At 50.3% G+C, this 19119-nt stretch overlaps 1 protein-coding gene across 3 annotated transcripts in view; it reads right to left on the bottom strand.

The window, feature by feature from the left end:
- Sez6l (seizure related 6 homolog like) overlaps nucleotides 1-19119 on the bottom strand; it is a 152339-nt gene that overhangs the window by 52199 nt on the left and 81021 nt on the right. For all 3 annotated transcript variants that reach the window (XM_038345407.1, XM_038345408.1, XM_038345409.1), the window contains exons 2-5: nucleotides 4073-4630; nucleotides 2336-2469; nucleotides 1528-1720; nucleotides 601-786 (exon numbers count right to left, since the gene is read on the bottom strand). In XM_038345407.1, coding sequence (XP_038201335.1) covers nucleotides 601-786; nucleotides 1528-1720; nucleotides 2336-2469; nucleotides 4073-4630 — 1071 coding nt within the window. The remainder of the gene's footprint in view (nucleotides 1-600; nucleotides 787-1527; nucleotides 1721-2335; nucleotides 2470-4072; nucleotides 4631-19119) is intronic.

The raw sequence follows: 19119 nt of genomic DNA, 5'->3' as shown, positions 1-19119 counted from the left end.
GAAAGGAACGGCATGCTTATACATGCTAAGGATCTTGGGAACCCTATGACTATTGGAAGCAGACAGACACAGAAGCCACGTGTGCTACCTCACAACAGAAACAAAGGTGACTGCAGGGCGTGTGCAGGGCGCTGTAGGTCTGACGAGGGCTTAGCGTCTAGAATATACAAAGAAGACAGCTGCAGCCACTACGCAGACTGCTGGGTGATCGCTGGAGAACGAGGTTCCTGCTGGACAGAGCGGCACAGACCGCTACAACATGATCCTCCAGGAGCCAGTGTCATGCGTTTTGTAACAACACAGTTTGGAGAGTAAGAGCCTTGCCCAAGGTGACTCCAGAGGCCTAGAGCAGCAGTTCTCAACCTGTGGGTCTCGACCCCTTTGGGGGTCGCATATGGGATACCCTGCATATCAGATACTTACGCTATTATTCACGAGGGTGGCAAACTACAGTTATGGAGGAACATTGAAATAATTCTATTGTTGGAGGTCACCATGCCATGAGGAACTGTATAAAGGGTCACAGTGCTATGAAGGTTGAGGACCACTGCACTATACGGTGTGGCCTCCCACCTCCTGGCTTGTGGACACTGGTGGTACCTGAGCAGACAGGCTCCCGGCTGCTCCAGTGGGGTTTGGAGGCATTGATACAGGTCAGAGTCTTGGCTCCCTGCAGTTCGTAGCCCAGGTGGCAGTGGAAGTGGGCCACTCCACCAGAGTGCAGATCCATCACTGTGACGTCTCCGGCCTCAGGCCGGCGGGGAAAGCTGCAGCTCAGCATGAAAGCTGGGGAGGAAGGAGAAACGTGAGCACATCAGCTGCGGACAGGGAAGCCGGCGACCCACATTCAGGCAGTGGCCTGGTACGGAGGACAGAGGGGGGCCCTGGGGAGGCTGGGTGCTGGAGTTGCCAGCTTCATGGTTTCTCCACCTCAGTTTTCAAGGTGCCTCAGAACTTGCTGATTTGGCTAAGTCAGTAGGCCAGCAAATCCCAGGAATCCTCCTGTCTCCACCTCCCACCACTGGAGCTACAGGTGTGCCCTGCTTTGCCTTCTATGTGGGTTCTGAGGATGGAGGCCCTGTTCTCACATTTTGCATGGCAAGCTCTTTACCTGAGCCCTCTCTCCAGTTCCAAAATTATCTATGTTTCATTCTTGGCTTTAAAAACCATTGCTCCCAGGGCTGGAGAGATGGCTCAGCGGTTAAGAGCATTGTCTGCTCTTCCAAAGGTCCTGAGTTCAATTCCCAGCAACCACATGGTGGCTCACAACCGTCTGTAATGAGGTCTGGTGCCCTCTTCTGGCCTACAGGTATACACACAGAGAGAATATTGTATTGTATACATAATAAATAAATAAACAATTATTTTTTTTTAAAAAAAACCATTGCTCCCAGACAGGGAGGAGTATTCTTTTGATTTAATCAAAATGTAACTGGGGTCTCTGGCACAAAAAGCCCAAGAGTGTGGCTGGGTGTCAGGGGAAAGTGAGGCCAGTGTCTCCACCCAACTGGCCTCAGAGGACCCTACCCTGGTAGTGCAGCTGGAAGGTCCCGAGCCCATCATCCTGGAAGGTCCGGAAGTAGACAGAGATGGCGTTGGTGGGGCTACGGATCACCTGGCCCTCCACCAGGAGAGTCTGGTTGGCTAGGACTGTCAGGGTGGGGCCGTCCACCCCACGGATGGAGAGCAGTTCCCCTTCCGACAGGTTCACACTCTTCACCTGGAACACACAGGGTAGATAGAGAGCTGGGGCAGCAGGGGTGCGGCGGGAGAGGGTGCCCAGAGGCCCTTGTGCAGGCACCTGCACTGGAACACAAGATAGAGAGCTGGGGCAGCAGGGGTGCGGCGGGAGAGGGCGCCCAGAGGCCCCTGTGCAGGCACCTGCACTGGGTACTGAGTGGCGGCTTGGACTCAGCACACTCCCTCCTGTCTGTGTGAACTGGTGAGCTGGCAAGGGAGGGTGCTCTCTTTCTAGGTCTCTCTAGGCTTTCTCCCTCCTCACTGTGACTGCACTCCAGGGCACACCACCTTCCCCAGGCACTTGTTGCTGTTTACTTATGCGCTCTGTGTTGTAAGGGGTGGATGGGCGGTACTCTGTACCCATGTGCACACATGTCCATATGCTTTGTATGTGGTGCCTGCTTGTATTTAATATGCAGGGTGTTAAGGGACTTCCTTTTTGGGTAACGCATGCGACGCTTTGCCAACATGTCATCTCCGTGTTCTCGGGCTTCAGTGGGACATGCATTTGTGGGAGGTCCCACTCTATAAAACCAACCAAAATAACCCTGATTCGAGAAAAGATTTGAGAAAAGGGCAACCAAGACCGTGCTACCTGCAATTCCACCCCGTAGCCGGTGTAGACCGTCACATTGTATGTGCACTCCAGGAAGCTGCCGAAGGGCTGAGGTGGGAAATCATTTGAGTCGATGTATCCCTCGGGCTCAGAGAAGCTCACGCTGCAGAGAGCTATGGAAGGAACAAATGCTGCCGTCAGGACACGGGGATGCGGCCAGGAGCTCACAGGTGGGCTGTGGAGTGGACGTCGACCTGTGGAATCTGGGCTTAATTGTATGTCCACCAGACCCCATGTACCCTTGGAGGCAACACAGAGACTCCAGGGATGACTGTAGAACCTGCAGCCACAAACTTGAGTATGGACCGCTGTCTTGTTTTCGTTGATGCCTGCTGACCTCTGTCCTCTCCTGACCGAAGTTACAGGTCATCGGGGGCAGCCCATTCAGCCTTAGACAGAATGGCATTCCACTCCCATCTTTTAAAAAAATAATTTATTAAGACGTATATTTTAGGTATATAGTTCTCTATCTCCATGTACACCTGCAGGCCAGAAGAGGGCATCAGATTCCATTATAGATGGCTGTGAGCTGCCCTTTGGGTGCTGGGAATTGAACCCACGCCTTCCTGAACAGCTACCAATGACCTTAATGACTGAGCCATCTCTCCAGCCTACTTCCACTCCCATCTTAAGTAGATCAAAGTACAGGGAGGGTCGGTCAGGACAATTTCACACAACACACATTCAGACCCAGCGGACAGCCTTAGTTGTGAGGTGCAAAGCACCGTGACTCCCTAAACGATGGTGCTGGTGACGATGCTCTCTATGCAGAAGGACTTGACTGGGAGAACAGAAGGCCTGAAGGTGGCATTACCAGGAGCCTCCAACAATCTGACCCAAAGCTTACCTACTTTGGGCAAGGACACCTGGCTCCTGGTGTCAATCTCCACAGCCTGCATCAGCTCAAAGACCCCCCGCTCTGACATACAAAATCCGGTGGCTTTTGCACATTTTTGCTCTTCTCTCTGCTCCCCACTCTGAGGGGGAGGAGATGGCCTTGCCAGTTGGTTCCCCGTTAAACCCTTCTTGCTATCCATGGAGAGACCCCAGTTCTGCAGTTTCAGAGCATCCTGGCTTGCACAGCAGAGGGCTGCGATGATGCATGCTTGGCAGTTGTGGCCTCTCTCCATAGGAGAAGGATGCAGACAGAGAGAGGTACCGAGTGCAGGCCTGGAGAGCAGGCTCAGCAGTCCGCTCCTTGCGCCAGCCCCTCTATAGGAAGGTGTAGGAACTGAACATCCTGCTCCCTTAGGCTGTCAATCATCTATAGCGACACCGCCTCCCCATGACGACAGAAGGCTGTGGTTTAGGGAATAAGAAGAGGAAGAAGTCTGGGGCTCATAGAACGGATACAACCAACTTTTCTGACATCTTTGTATCCATGGTTGGCTGTCTCTACAGAGGAACCCAAAGACAGGAAGGGCCGCTAGCCTTGAAAAGCCAGTGCACTTCCGGTAAGGGCGTGGCTCCGTAGAACGGCCCTTGCCTAGCACGTGCTGGACCCTGAGTTCTATTTCCAGGACACCCGCCGACACACACACACACACACACACACACACACACACACACACGCACGCACGCACTCATGCACGCACCCTCTCAAAACAAAGTAAAAGGACGGCTGGAGCCGTAGCTTGTCCTCCCTCCAGGAGCAAGGCTGTGATTCCACGCCCTCTGTGGAAAGTACAGCAAGGGTAGGAGGCGAGTGTGGCCTACCTGGGGCCTGCTCCGTGGTGATGATGGTAGTGGTGATAATGGTAGACGTGGTGGTCTCCTGGCTCTCCTCGGAAGCGGACCCGGTCAGCTCATTGTCACCTTTGTCCTGCGGGCTTCCCGGGCTGCTGTCGTCGGGGGCCTGTGCAGGCTCCGGGCTGTTCAGGAGCGAGGTCACCAGTGTGGTGAAGGGCACGATCTGCAGTGGAGCAGGTGCTGTGGGCTGTTCAGAGTCCCCAGGCACACGCGGCTTTGTGGTGGCTGAGGCAGGGGACCCTAGTTTCTGCAGAGTTGTCGGGGTGGCCAGGGGCCTCAGCTGCCTCCTGGCAGAGTTGAGTTGCTTCAGGGACGGCAGAGTCTTCCTGAGGGCTGGGGTGTGTGGGACACTGCCCTCATCAGGAAGTGCAGGGGGCAATGACCCCTCCAACATTTCCAGTGCTTTCTGGGATGGCAGGGGTCCTGGGGCTGCTGATGTCACCCCCTCTTCCATGTTGCTGTCCAGCGAGGCAGAGGGCAGGAGGTAGGCAGTGGAAGGGTATGTGTCTCCCTCTGGACCACCATCTGGGAAGAGGGGGAGAAAACATAGCCATTAGATTGGGCCTGCCTCACCTGTCACCTGTGAGGGTGGCATCTAAAGGTGACACCCCAGACCAGATCGGGACCATTAGTTCACTGACCTCCCTTCCCTTCTTTCCTTTCTTTCCTGAAGAGTTGGGGGTCCATCACGCTGGGACCCACTAAGGGTTAAGCCTACGGAAGCCAAGGGCACCAACTTCACGGTGGGGGGGGGTGGAGGTGCCTCATGGTGACAGTGAGGGTACTTCATGGGACATCGCAGCAGACACAGGTATTTGCTGACTGGTTCGGAGGCAGATTCATGAGTGATACGTGACTACAGGCAGAGGCCTAGTGCTGGGGATGAGCTTGCCCTACAGCAAGGAGCGTGGAAGAGGAGGTCTAGGGCCGGAGCTGGCAAGGGTGGGAGGGTTGGCAGGGCCTTTAGACCTTGCCATTCTGTGATTTATTTCTACCTTGAAAGTAAAGCATGGCCCTCGAATTCCAGTGGAAATGAGTCGCAGTAAACTGAAGGCTCATGCCCCACCCAGCTTCATAGCTTAGCAACCTCGTTCCCTGGAGTGAGTGCTCTTTGGTCACTTTGCTGACCCCCACACGGCAGTATTCGGGTGCCTGCGGCTCCCAGTGCCACTAGAGAAGACAGTGCCACAGGCTGCCAGCCCAGAAAAGATGTGAGCTCCATTGAAGGCTGTGATTGAAGGCATGGCATTGACAGCATCACTGATTTTCCTTCCAATGGTTTAAAAATTCGCGCTTTATCTTTTTGTTGGCAGAGGATTAAAATGTTCTCACCATCGATAATGAACAAACAATGCCACAGCGAGAGAAGACAGCAAGTTTGAGTGTTTGTAGGGCAAGTCTGGACTTCAGCACGTCGCTTTAAGAACACAAACTTTAGGCCGGTGGTGGTGGCACACCTTTAATCCCAGGACTTGGGAGGCAGAGTCAGGTGTGAGTTCGAGGCCATCCTAGTCTACAGAGTTCCAAAATAAGCACCAAAGATACATAGAGAAACCCTGTCTTGAAAAACAAGCAAGCAAACAAACAAATAATATACACTTTAGAGTCAAACTGCCAGGTTTCTTTTTTTCTGTTTTCTTTTCCTTTTAGAGACAGGGTCTTCTGTAGCTGCTGTGTGCCTGAAGCTCGCTATGGAGATTCTAGGTCTCGAGATCCTCCCTCCTCCGCTTCTGTAGTGCTAGGATTCCAGGTGTGTGCTACCATGCCCAGGTTTAGGTGGCGTCAAAGCCCAAACCCAGGGCCTCATGCATGCTAGGTAAACACTCTATCCACTGAGCCACTGGGGAGAGGGAGCAGGAAAAGAGAGAGATGCTGCCCCAGTTTGCTTCCTCCTTTCCCTCTTTTTATTAAATATGAGACCCCAGCCATCCACTCCAGCTGTCTGTATTTAGGATGGGTCTTCTCAGCCCATTCTCTTTGGGACTGTTCATGACATCCGTCTTAGGGTCACTGTGGCTGTGATAAACACCGAGACCAAAGCGACATGTGAGAGAGGAGGGTTATTTGTCTTATGCTTCCACATCATAGTCCATCACTGAAGGAAGTCAGGGCACAAACACTCCCACATCACTGTTCATCCCTGGAGGAAGTCAGGACAGGGACTCAAGCAGGGCAGGAACCAGGAGACAGGAGCTGATGCAGATGCCATGGAGAGGGGCTGCTTACTGGCTTGCTCCTCTTGGCTTACTCAGCCTGCTTTCTTATAGAACCCAGGACCACCACCCACAGTGGGTTGGGCCCTCCTCCAACAATACTAATTAAGAGAATGCCCTACAGCTGGATCTTACAGAAGCAGTTTCTTCTTTTTTATTGTTATTCCCAGGATTTATTTTACACAAAAAGTGTCATTTTAAAATTATTTTTTATTGAGCTATATATTTTTTTTACTCCCCTCCCTCCCTCCTTCTCCCCTCCTATCCTGCCCTCTCCCATGGTCCCCATGCTCCCAATTTACTCAGGAGATCTTGTCTTTTTCTATTTCCCACGTAGATTAGATCTATGTATGTCTCTCTTAAGGTTCTCTTTGTTGTCTAGGTTCTTTGGGATTGTGATTTGTGGGCTGGTTTTCTTTGCTTTATGTCTAAAAGACACTGATGAGTGAGTACAAATCATATTTGTCTTTCTAGGTCTGAGTTACCTCACTCAATATGATGTTTTCTAGATCCATCCATTTGCCTTGAAATTTGCAAATTTCAAGATGTTGATATTTTTTCCGCTATGTAGTACTCCTAATTGTGTAAATGTACCACATTTTCCTTATCCGTTCTTCAGTCAAGGGACATTTAGGTTGTTTCTAGGTTTTGGTTATGACAAAAAAAATTCTGCTATGCATATAGTTGAACACATGTTCTTGTGGTATGATTGAGCATCCTTTGGGTATATACCGAAAAGTGGTATTGCTGGGTCTTTAAGTAAGGTGTTTCCTAATTTTCTGAGAAATTACCATACTGATATCCAAAGTAGCTGTACTGGTTTGCACTCACCAGCAATGCAGAAGTGTTCCTTTTACCCCACATCCTTTCCAGCATAAGTTGTCATCAGTGTTTTTGATCTTGGACATTCTTATAAATTCCATTCTTAAAGATGGAATCTCAGAGTTGTTTTAATTTGCATTTCTCTGATGGCTCAGGATACTGAGCATTTCCTTAAGTGTCTTTCAGCCATTTTAGATTCCTCTGTTGAGAGTTCTCTGTTTAGGTCTGTACCCCATTTTTATTGGATTATTTGTTCTTTTGATTATAAATTTCTTGAGTTCTTTGTATATTTTGAAGATCAGTTCTCTGTCTGATGTGGGGTTGGTGAAGATCTTTCCCCATTCTGTAGGCTGCCATTTTGTTTTGTTGATGGTGTCCTTTGCTTTACAGAAGCTTCTCCATTTCAGGAGGTCCCATTTATTAATTGTTTCTCTCCGTGTCTGTGCTACTGGGGTTATATTTAGGAAGCAGTCTCCTGTGCCAATGCGTTCAAGTGTACTGCCCACTTTCTCCTCTATAAGGTTCAGTGTGGTTGGTTTTATATTGAGGTCTTTGATACATTTGGACTTGGTTTTTGTCCATGGTGATAGATATGGATCTATTTTCATTCTTCTACAAGTTGATATCCAGTTATGCTAGCACCATTTGTTGAATATGCTTTCTTTTTCCATTTTATATTTTTTGCTTCTTTGTCAAAAATCAGGTATTTGTAGGTATGTGGATTGATATCTAGGTCTTTGATTTGGCTCCATTGGTCCTCCTGTCTGTTTTTATGCCAATACCAGGCTGTTTTCAGTACTGTAGCTCTGTAGTAGAGTTTGAAGTCAGGAATTGTGATGCCTCCAGAAGTTCTTTTATTGTACAGGATTGTTTTGTCTATCCTGGCTTTTTTGTTTTTCCATGTGAAGTTCAGTACTGTTCTTTCGAGATCTGTGAAGAATTTTGCTGGGATTTTGCTGGGCACTGCATTGAATCTGCAGATTGCTTTTGATAAGATTGCCATTTTTACTGTGTTAATTCTACCCACCCAAGAGCATGGGAGGTCTTTCCATTATCTGGTGTCTTCTTCAGTTTCTTTCTTCAAAGGTTTAAAGTTCTTGTCATACGGGTCTTCCACTTGTTTGGTTAGAGTTTCTCCATGATATTAAATGTTATTTGTGGCTATTGGGAGGAGTGCTGTTTCTCTGATTTCTTTTTCACCCCATTTATAATCTGTATAAAAGAGGGCTACTGATATTTTCGAGTTAATCTTGTATCCTGTTACATTACTGAAATTGTTTATGAGTTTTAAAAGTTCTTTGGTAGAATTTTTGGGGTTGCTTATGTAAACTATCATATCACCAGCAAACAGTGAGAGTTTGACTTCTTCTTTTCCTATTTCTATCCCCTTGATCTCCTTTTGTTGTCTTGTTGCTGTAGCTAGAACCTCAAGTACTATATTGAATAGATATGGAGAGAGTGGACAACCTTGTCTTGTTCACGATTTCAGTGGGATCGGGAAGCAGTTTCTTGATTGAGGTTCCCTCCTTTCAGATGACTCTAGCTTGTGTCGAGTTGGCCTAGAACTAGACAGGACAGCACATCTTAAGTTGGAAAACGCTAAGCTGAGCCGTGGTACATATGCAGTTTCTTCAATGAAGGATTGGCCTTGCACCTGCCCAGAAGAGTCGTGGAAGAGCCCCGGTCTGCTCGTCTGTCTAGTGGGGCTGCTCTCTGCTGCTCATTGGAGCTGCCATTCCCTAAGCAAGCCAATGTGAAAGGCTCTTAGGAGATTTGTGTCCCGCTAGCACTTAGCAGGTGCCAGCACCTATCCTCATGGAAATCATAGCATCTCCCTCTGCAGGAAGCCAGAGCAGCATGAGTGACCCCAGGAGAGAACTTGAGAGATTCCCTCTGTGGACAAAGGTCCTTGTCCGTTTCCTGCAGACAGACACTGGCTAAGCCAGTCTCTGGCCTGTCAGGTGCTACCATCTAAATTGGTTTGAGTGGCGGCTGGAATGTCTGCTTTACTTTCATGGTGCTGGTGCACAGGTGTTATCACCATGAACCACAGCAGCTACAGCTGGCAGCAACCAATGCACCTGTTGGATGAAGCTGACCGTTGGTCAGCATTCCTTCCAGAACACTGGGCTTGGGAATCAAGGAGGAGGGGGTGGGTATAGGTGATGAGAGAGTAGACCACATTAATCTAGGAGCTAAACATGAATTCCCAGTCCAGCACTGAGACTTCAGGGATGTTGGTTCAATGCCTGCCAGATGCAGTTGCCCCTTGGGGGGACCTGGCTCATTCAGCTTTCTACAGTTCAGCTCCCTCTATGAAGAACGAGCTCTTCTGATGAGGGATGTGCTGAAAAATCTGAGGTCCAGCAGTCACCAGGGCTCTTATCTCATGACTGATGGTGCCTGTCTTTGTAGATGGTGGACCGAGAAAGAGGTCAAGGGACTTTTTTGAGGAGGTTACAGGTCAGGATACTCATCCCAGGAGGCCCACTGGGCTTGGCTGTACAGAGTTTGGCTGCAGTAGGGTGGGGACCCTGAGCAGAGTTCCTCTTTGTCTCCTTGTCTCTCTCCACAGGTCGAGTGCGCAGTCCGGCAGGATGAGGTCGGGGCTGCCAGCTCCTATACTGTGGGGATGGCAGCATCTAGTCACTGACAGTCTGTCTTGATGACTCTGCAGAGTCAGGCAATGTGACTGATGAGCTGTTGGGAGCTACGGCCGGCTCAGCTAGCCCTTCATAAATACATCTTGTCCTTCTAGTCACAGGGAGGCTGGGAGGGGTGAGGAGGGATGAGAAGAGGGTGTGCGGAGGAGGGGGTGGTGAAGGGAGCAGCTGTGAGTACGATTGGGAGGATAAGTGGTACCAGAGCAGGAACAGGAAGCAGGGTTTCACGGTGGCAGTGACAGGCCAAGCCTTTTTCTTTGATGGCTATTGGACTATGGCTGGTGGCAAGGTGGGCATGTGTGGTGTGCTGTTATCTGTTGCTCCATTTCCCTCATTGTTGGCCTCATTAGGAAGGAAGTTATATTCCTGTCCCTTAGAGAAACAAAGATCGGGGACACAAGGTGCTTTTTAAGGCCACGCAGCAAAGCCAGAGTCTGTTCTAGAGTTACCTGTAAGGGCGTGATCGATCGGCGGTTAAAATTAACCAGACTAGCTTTAATAAAGAATATTCAGCTTTAATAAAAGGGGAGAAGGGGAACTTACAAAACCAGGGTTCCAGCGATTCAGGAGCACAGGAAACAAAGGGGAGGAGACAAAAGCACATGGGTGTTTTATAGGCTATTTGGTGCGGGGTGGGGGGGGACGGCACACACCTTATACAGCACGCGATTGGCTGAATTCCCCCATCAGTTACCTGGACTCAGAGCGAGCTGTTTACCATTTCTGCCCCCTCACCACCCCAAATGTACTGCTCTGTCCTTCCACATAACCTAGAGAGTCACCACATGGCTTCAAGCCCCAGGCAGGTCTCCCATCTCCGTCTTCCTTAAGGAAACAGGGTGCCAGGTTAGCTGGCATCTTTCCCCACCACGCATTCAAAGCGATCTTCTGGGAGTCGTACCTTTCTAAACCTTCTCCGATTAATCTTACCCTCTTCCCAAAATCTGAGGTTGTGGGACTGCATCTTGGGAAGCTGAGGATTAAAAACAAACAAAACAAAAGAAAAGAAAACTCTGCTTGTGAGAAGGAAAAAAAATTACAGCTGTGACTTCAATGGCCAATTTGAACAGCTGGGATCACTGGGACAGAGTCCCCAGGAGGGATTGTCTGCACTGGGCTAGCCTGTGGGCCTGATGGGGAGGGTTGTCCTCATTAGTAACTGCTGTGGGAATACCCAGCGCCACCATTCCCTAGGCAGGAGGACCTGGCCTGTGTAATAGAGGGGACAGCAATTTGAGCACAAGCAAGCAAGCGGGCAGTGTGTGCTCATTGGCTGCAATGTCACGGCCACCATGACTTTCTGCAGCGACGGACTGTGGAACCCTTAATAATCCCTTTCGCCTCTAAGTTGCTGTTTTTATCAGGCTATTTTAATCACAGCAACAGAAAGGAAATTAGAAAAACCAGGGACAGCGTGGTCATTTGCTACAGTGCACAGTGATGGAACCGTGAAACCATGGCAACTAGCAGTCTGTCTTCTCAGGTAGCTGGGGTGACCCTGCGTTCCTGCTCCTCTTGCCTCCGCCGCCCAAGTGCTGCCACGCCTGGTATATACAGTCCTAGGGATTGAACCTGGGACTGTGCATACCAGTGGAGGAGGTTACTTTGGGCCAACATCAAGGCTGACAAGTTGTGTCTGTAGCCTGAACTCCTGCAGCCTGAGGACTCAGCTTTGCCAGCCGGCTGAGTGCCATACAAAGCAAATCCCACTGCACTCGTTCTAAATTGGATCCCGGGCTTCAGAAATGCAGCGAGTTAATAACTCGCTCTAATGGGCTTTCCCCCAACCCCCAGGGGCCACTGAGCTAAACGCATCTCTGTGTTTTCGAGCACTTAGAAATCTCGGTTACACATGACAGATTCTTCCCTTATCATGTGCGCTCAGCACTCTGCTTGGGTGCTGTCAATCAACCCATCCATCCATCGCCCTTCTGTGAAAGAGTGGCTACCAACTTTCTCCTCCAGCCGACCCTCAGCACTCTGAGATATCATCCCTGCTCTTAGGAAGACACATGTGGAAAACCAAATACAACAGTCACACAGGAGTGTGTGTGTGTGTGTGTGTGTGTGTGTGTAGCCATTAATGAGATGCTCCCAATGCAACTGCTCTCTCCAGGGACAAGCTGAGCACCTGCCTTGCTTTGTCTCTCTTCCCCTCTCTCCCTCTTTTAGGGAAATGGTTTAAATGGCAGAGGCTTCAGTGCTCATCAGCCTGGGTCCTGGGAAGGCTAGGAATTCCTGCACCAACTGTGATAAGCCTTCCCTGTATCAGACAATCAGCAGGTGAGGACAGGCCATGGTAGGAGGGAGTAAGGGGTGCTGGGTAGGAGACACTCTTATGTTTGGATTCCTGTGGTGCTGGCATGCACCAGACACCCTATGAACACTAAGGGAGTGAGGAGGAGGATTTGAATGTAATCAGGGGTTAATGACATTCCTGTGAGTCCCTAAATTCCGGAATATTCTGGATGTGTCAGAGCCAGGGCAGGGTGTAGACATCACTATATATGACCATGTCTTCATGCTACATTCCAGCGAGTCCTCTGCAGCCTGGTCCTCAGGATTCTCCTGGGCCACTTGTAGCTCCCTTTCATCAAACCCAGGCATTAGTTATCTTTTTATTGTACCAAACACACACACAGAGCAACGGAAGGGAGGGGACATTATTTCCCTCATGGTTTAGAGTACGGTCCCTCACTCCATGAAGACGTGGCAGTGGGAGGGTGTGGCTGCCTGCTTACACCCCTATGGACAGAGAGAGGCGATGCAGGAGGGTCAGCTCAGCTTACCCCATTTCTTCTTTTTGTTCATCATGTGATACTGGGCCATGAGAGGGAGCTGTTCACATTCGTGGTGATGCCTCCTCCCTTAGATAACCCTCTTGGAAGGTTCCCTTAGAGAGCTGTGCCTACAGGTTGTGCCTCACCAGCACCCTAGGGATCTCTAATTTTTAAAAGTTTGGTTAGTATTAATCGCACACAATAGGCTTCCTTGTGCCATTGCCATTCACAGATATAATGCATTTTGATCATATTTGCCCCTTTGCCCTCTCATGTCTCCAATTCTGCTAACCCCTCCCTCCCTCTTTCCAGCCAGCCCCCACTTCAACTACCAGGCCTTTTTTTGTGGTTGACCATTGTGTTTAATCAGGGTTACTGGCAGGAGTTTGGGGGTGACTAATCTTTCAGGAGCACAGTGTCTATGCCATTGGCTTCCCAATGTCCATGCCACTAGGAGAATGTGTCTCCTCCTCCCTAGGTACATCCTGTTTCAGCAGAGAATTAACAACCACAAACCAATCTGCCTGGGGACAAAATGAGTAGATAGATTCTCTTCCGTGCTCTCTTTCTCTCTGGAGTGGAGCTGATTGTCAGTAAGAGGTGGGGGTATTGGAAGGGTGGGTGGCTGGTTTCACTGATGGACTGTCTTTGATTTGCTGTAGGGGTACAGGGAAAACCTGAAAACCCCTGCCTTCCTTTTGTGTGTAGAGTTGGTGTGACTGAGATGCACACAGGAAACTGACTGGCCAAGCGTGTCTCCTGGTATGTCTTTGGGGGGCCTGGCTGAGAGGGAGAGATCTGCCAGAATGTGTGCTCATCCCATGGATGGGGGCCTGGAAGGACCCAAGGGAGAGGAAAGAGCCATGAGAACAGGCGCTCTTCCTGCTTCCTGATGGGCAAGCACGCTGTCCTGCCATGCCCCCACCATGGTACTCATCACAGACAGAAACCTCTGAGTCTGAGCCCAGCTGATTCTCCCTCCTCAGCATCAGTGAGTCTAACACAGCCAGTGCTGGGACAGGAAGACCCTGGAGCACCCTCCTTGCTCACGGGAAGATCCCCTCCTTGCAGTGATGGCCTGCAGGGCTTATCGCATCTCTAAAATGACCATAGGAGCTGAGCTTTTTGTGGTGGCATGCTCACTGGCAGAATGTAGGAGATGCCTGAGGTAGATGAGAGAGGTGCCAAGGTCACATCCACCCAGCTTGTATGTGGACTTAGATGAAGTCCAGTTTTTGTCTGTACACAGACCTCAGCTTTGCCGAGGGAAGTGTGGACAGCAGGCTCATGGAACAGCTCATTACGGTCAGTAGCTGCATGAGACCTGCCTTAGGCCTGGGCCTCATAACCCAGTGAGGGTTCCATAGTGTCTTTATGAGCTACACCCCTTCAGCTAGCTGTCTACTCAACTTCAGACTCATAGAAGAAATTCCATAGAAGGTTCTGGAGACCTGTCCTGGTGTCTTCAGTGACATGCGGCATCTTTGCGCCTTTAGTTGTCTTGGGTCCCACCTATCAATGCATCTCTCCTCCTCCTCTCTAATACCGCCAAACCCTCACCCAGCCCCTGACTTAAGAGCTCGGCTACTATTGCAAGTTTTCAACTTCCTATTGATGTGAAATCTCCCAGTATTTAGAAAGAGTTGCCCTTGGAATCTCTTGCTGTTTTCTGGCCAATCTCACACGCTCACAGTGCAGCTTCCAGGGAGCCATACCATCCTTGGTGCAGCTAGAACTGTAGGCCAGGCTGTCAAGGGCATTTGGACTTATAATGTCTGTGCTTTATTTTCCCCATTTTAAATGGAGGGACATCAGCACCCCACCCCTTGTGTAGGCTTCTCCTCTGGGATTTGTCTCCCCCCTTAGTTCTCAACCCCACTGCACTGGAGTGGGGCTCTCCTCCACACTGACGTCTTTCCCGTCCCCCATTCCCTGCTGAGATAACCCTCTTACGGATAGTGCTTCTGTGTCCTCTACTTGCCAATGTCTCTCTAGAACCTATTCCGTGACCATGGACCCAACACACAGGCGCCCCGTAAACATTTCTTCACAAGCATGCTTACTGTATAGACAGTGAAACTTGGTGATTTAGACAAGGCCCACTTTTGTCTAAATGGCATCTGAAAATCCAAAATGCCCCACATCACACCACAGATGGAAAATTTCATACCACGGAACTTGGTTTCGTGAATAGCGTTATTGAACACATTGTATGAAAACAGCTTCAGGCTGTGTGTGTAAGGTGGTTATGAAATGGTACAAACTTTGTTTTCAGCCCCAGCTCCACACCGTGCTTGTGTGTAAACAGTCCTGAGTTTGAACAAACTGAAGCAGGAGCTGCGTGTGGCCCCAGAGCTGCTAACATTGGTCAAGTCAGTTCTCAGTAATCACGCTTCAGCTGCCATGCCCAGCGCAGGAGGCAGTCGAGTCACACATAGCAGATATCTCCTGGTTGTGTCAGAAGGACAGATGGACACTCAGCTGGTGCACTTCTCGCTTGCCTGTCATGGTTTGGGGCCCTGACTAGCATGCTGTGCGCGTGGGGGCGGACGTGGATGGGGAACGTTGGTGTCAGCACATGCCACTCTGAACCCAGCAGAGTACATGTGCAAACGGACCCCCAGGCTGTCCCCATGGCTGTGCAGGAGTCCAGGGAATGCAGGGGACTCTGGCAAGTGCCAAGTAGGTAAGCTTGATAGGGAATGTCACAAAGAAAGGAGTGACATTTGACTATTGTCCTCCCTGCCCTGGCTTCTTCCCAAGCCATGGGTGTTCTTTGGAATTCATGCTGGGTTCAGAGAGCCTGGAACATTCTTTATTATGTCCATTTACATTTCATCAGCATGCTGGCCGGCCACTGTATCCTCCCTCCCTGTGTATAAGCCCAGAGAACTGTTGGCGCCGTGTGTGTGGTTGTGCCTGTGTCTTTAACCCTGATTAACAGGGCTGGCTCACTGTGCGTTGAAGCTTCTCCTTTCTGCCCACCTGCCTCTCTCTCCTGCCCCTGCCATCCACCCTCCTCCACTCACACCTCATGGTGGACTCTATGGCTTCTTATAGCGTGGCCTCAAGGAGAGGACACAGTGTGGTTTATTTGAGTAAATGAGCATCCGAGTCATGGAGGGAAGGAGGAAGCCCGCATCGGAACTGTTCAACATTAGATTGCCCATATTCCCACGAAGAGAGCCACATCGTCCACGGGTGAGCTTCAATGACCAGAGTTAAGTTAGTGATTTGTCCCCTTTGGCTGTGAGCCTGGCCTCGGAGGTAGAAAGAAAGGGCTTCCAGCATGTGTTTAAAGATGCGTTCAGGGGTGCAGTGAGCAGGATGGTAGGACCAGATCCCATCCCCCAAAGCCTGTTTCCCACTTTGTAAGATATTAATCCTTGCATTCTCATCCTTAAAGAAACAAACACAGCGGGTTGGGACTGTATTCTGAGTTCTACAGAGGATCGCCTTGTGAGGGACCAGAAGCCAATTCACTTCACTGCAGAGATGGGGTGTCGTCTTTGCTGACGTAGCCAGGCTAGCGGTGGCTCTCTTTGCTGGGGTTGTGAGGGACAAAGCTACTGCTGAATTTCCTTTTAGAGATGAAGAAATGGAGGAGCAGAGAGGATTGGTCAGCTGACTCTGCAACCTCAAAACTCTGGATGAGGTGAGGGACTGGGCTGGGTCTGCCATATGATTCCCCTGGCCCATCTGTAAATCCTGGTGAGGTTGTTTCCAGGGAGGGCACAACTTTGGAGGTTAGCTCAAAGGTCCTCGGGGACCTTCCAGGGAGTCCTGGGCAATGGGGTTGCACACTGGCGCCCTCATCCCAGGGTATCCTGGGCAATGGGGATGCCCACTGGCCCCTCAATAGCAGAGGGCAAAGCGCTTTAGCTGAGAAGTGAATGAGTGGAGGTTCCTGGGGGTCAAGGGGCCACCCCAGAGGCCCTGTCTCACAAGTGAGCCTGTTGTCATTTATTCGTTTAAGTGCTTCTGCAGTGACTTCTGTGACTGGTGACTTGTAGATGGTGTGGTTTGTCATGGTCATGGCGGGAGACATTTTTACCTGTCCAGCTAGGATTGGAGGCTCTTGACATCAGGTATGCCAGGGTACTGTTCTATCTTACTATGGGAGGGACGAGTCCTTCCCTGTGAAGAAGGGACCAGCCCAAATGTGCACTGTGGCCTGGAGAGGGGTCTGGACGGTGTGCAACCTAATCCTGTCCTGTGCACTGTGACTTGGGGGAGGGGTCTGGACGGTGTGCACCCCGCTCCTGTCCTTGTGCCCTTTGACCGGGGGAGGGGTCTGGACGGTGTGCACCCTGCTACCATCCATGCAGGTACTAGGCTAACTTCATTAACTGGCTGCATTTTACATTCATGTGGCCTGTTGCCAGCTGAAGGCTTCAGAGCCTTATGGGCACTAAAGGAAGCTTCTTGGACTGAAACGGAGAAAAGAAAAGCTGGGCTGAGGGGACAGATAACCATGGTAAAGGGCTGGGAAATGAATGAATGAGGACTGAGTTCGATTCTAGGACCCACCTGAAAAAGCTGGGCATGGTGGTAGGTACTTGTGATCTCAGCACTGGGAGGCGGAGAGAGGGGGATCTCTGGGTTCGTTGGCCAGTCAGTCTAGCCTATGACCAAATTCCACGTCAGTGGCAGACCCTGCCTCAAACAAACAAACAAACAAACAAGCAAACAATCCCCCTTCCCCAAAAGAACAAAACCCAAAAAGACAAAAGACGAGGTAGATGACACCTGACAAGGAGCTCCTTAGATTGGGGAAGTTGGGCTGAGAGGGAGGGAAAGAGAGAGAGAGAGAGACAGGGACCACCAGTTAAGAAGTTCTGGCCTTGTCTGACCTTGGCTGACCAACCCCTTTTGCTGAGCCTCTTTTCTCTCAGGTAACACAGGAGGTGAAGTGCGATGTGTTTGTGGGGTGGGAAATGGGATGTGGGGATGGTGGACCGGGATGGAGGGGTGGCTAGGCTGTTCTGAGTTCTTTGCTTTGCTTTTAACCCACTGTGTCATTGGCTTAGCCTGCTGCTGCGGGGGGAGACCTCCTTTGGAAGGGAGATAGCTGCTGAGGGGCTGGCTCCAGTGTAAGACAAAGCCTTCAGAAGGTTTTGGCCAGTCCATTTTTCTGTTTCTGCAGCAAGATCCACTCCCAAGGCGGTGGGAAGCTTCGGAAGGAAATTGGATTGCAATTTAATTGATGGCCTGGAGGATGTGCTGTGGTCATTAAGTTGCCCTGAAAAACCAGCCATTGTTCTGTAGGAGACAGAGCTCTGCTCGGATGACGCTCTTTTCCTTACTGGGCCCACTGTGAGCAGGAGCGTGTCTCAGATGCCAGGGGGACCCCGGTGGCCACCATCATATGCTTCCTAGAGGATCTTGTGTCCTGCAGTCCCCCAGTTCTGCCTCCTTTCTCTCATCCTCTCTACCGCCCAAACCTGCGTCTGGGAACGTCCTCTCCTCTGACCTTGCCATAGTCGCCTTCAGTCCCTCCAATGGCCTCTGTGCACAGTCTCCACCAGGCTCCTCATTCCCTTGGCTTCTGGGAAGCCACTGTGAGCTTCCAAATGCTTCCTCTGGGTCTTAGAAAGCTCCGTGGTCAGGGCTCTGAAAGTCTCACAGCCAAAAGAAAACACCCCAGCTTGACTGAAATCTCCATTTCCCAAGCCACTTGCGTGCAGACGTTCCTTCTGCTCTCTTTTTATTCATGTCTCTCTTTAAATATAGTGTAAAATAGCATTTCTCAAAATTCCAGTTTTACCCAAATTTGGCTGAAACCTTTAGTCTGGATTTCAAGATTCTAAAGGGAAGTTCTCACAGTCAGTAGTCACTGGATAAGAGGGTGTGAGGCTCAGTTTCCGCATCTGTGAAATGGCTGTGTGGGAGACACCTCACAGAGAATTAAACGGGGGGGGGGGTGGGGGGAGGAGCCCTGTCCAGAACAGGAGCACAGGAGACCCCCAGGCAGCACTGACTGTAGTGACAGAGATTCCCACATGACATGTTCCCTGCTGTCAGGACCCTTTACTCTCTGCCAGCCCATGAACTCCCAGCTTGATCTAAAGTCAAATCCCTTTGGAAGAGAGATTTTCTTCCTAGTGCTTCTACAGAACCTCAAATTCATTCATTCATTCATTCATTCATTGCTTTCTTCTTTTGATTAGTTACCAGTCCAGCCTCTGCACCTGCCACTGAGCTTAGAAGAAGCCAGACAAGGACCAAAACTCAGAAATGGTGACCTACCTGCCCCGATGATAGCCATGGGAATGTCTGTGATTGCTGCAGGCTCTCTGTCTCTGTCTCAGTCTCTTAATGTTTATTTCTCCCCATACCCAGCCTCTCTTTCTCCATCTCTTTACAAGTTTCTTTCCTCCTTGACTGGGGGTCCCTTTCAGGCTCCAGACTATGGGGAGGGTGCCTGCTTGCTGAGAACAGAGGGACCTTGTGAAGCCTGGTGTGTCCCCCATCCTCGGCCCCTGTAATCAGACATTTCTGTCAGCTCCTGGGACATAAAAGGCACCCTGACAACA

Source organism: Arvicola amphibius, chromosome 10 (assembly GCF_903992535.2).
Source record: "Arvicola amphibius chromosome 10, mArvAmp1.2, whole genome shotgun sequence".
NCBI lineage: Eukaryota > Metazoa > Chordata > Mammalia > Rodentia > Cricetidae > Arvicola > Arvicola amphibius.
The sequence above is the reverse complement of the archived record's forward strand: the minus strand, read 5'-3'. Positions and strand labels throughout refer to the sequence as shown.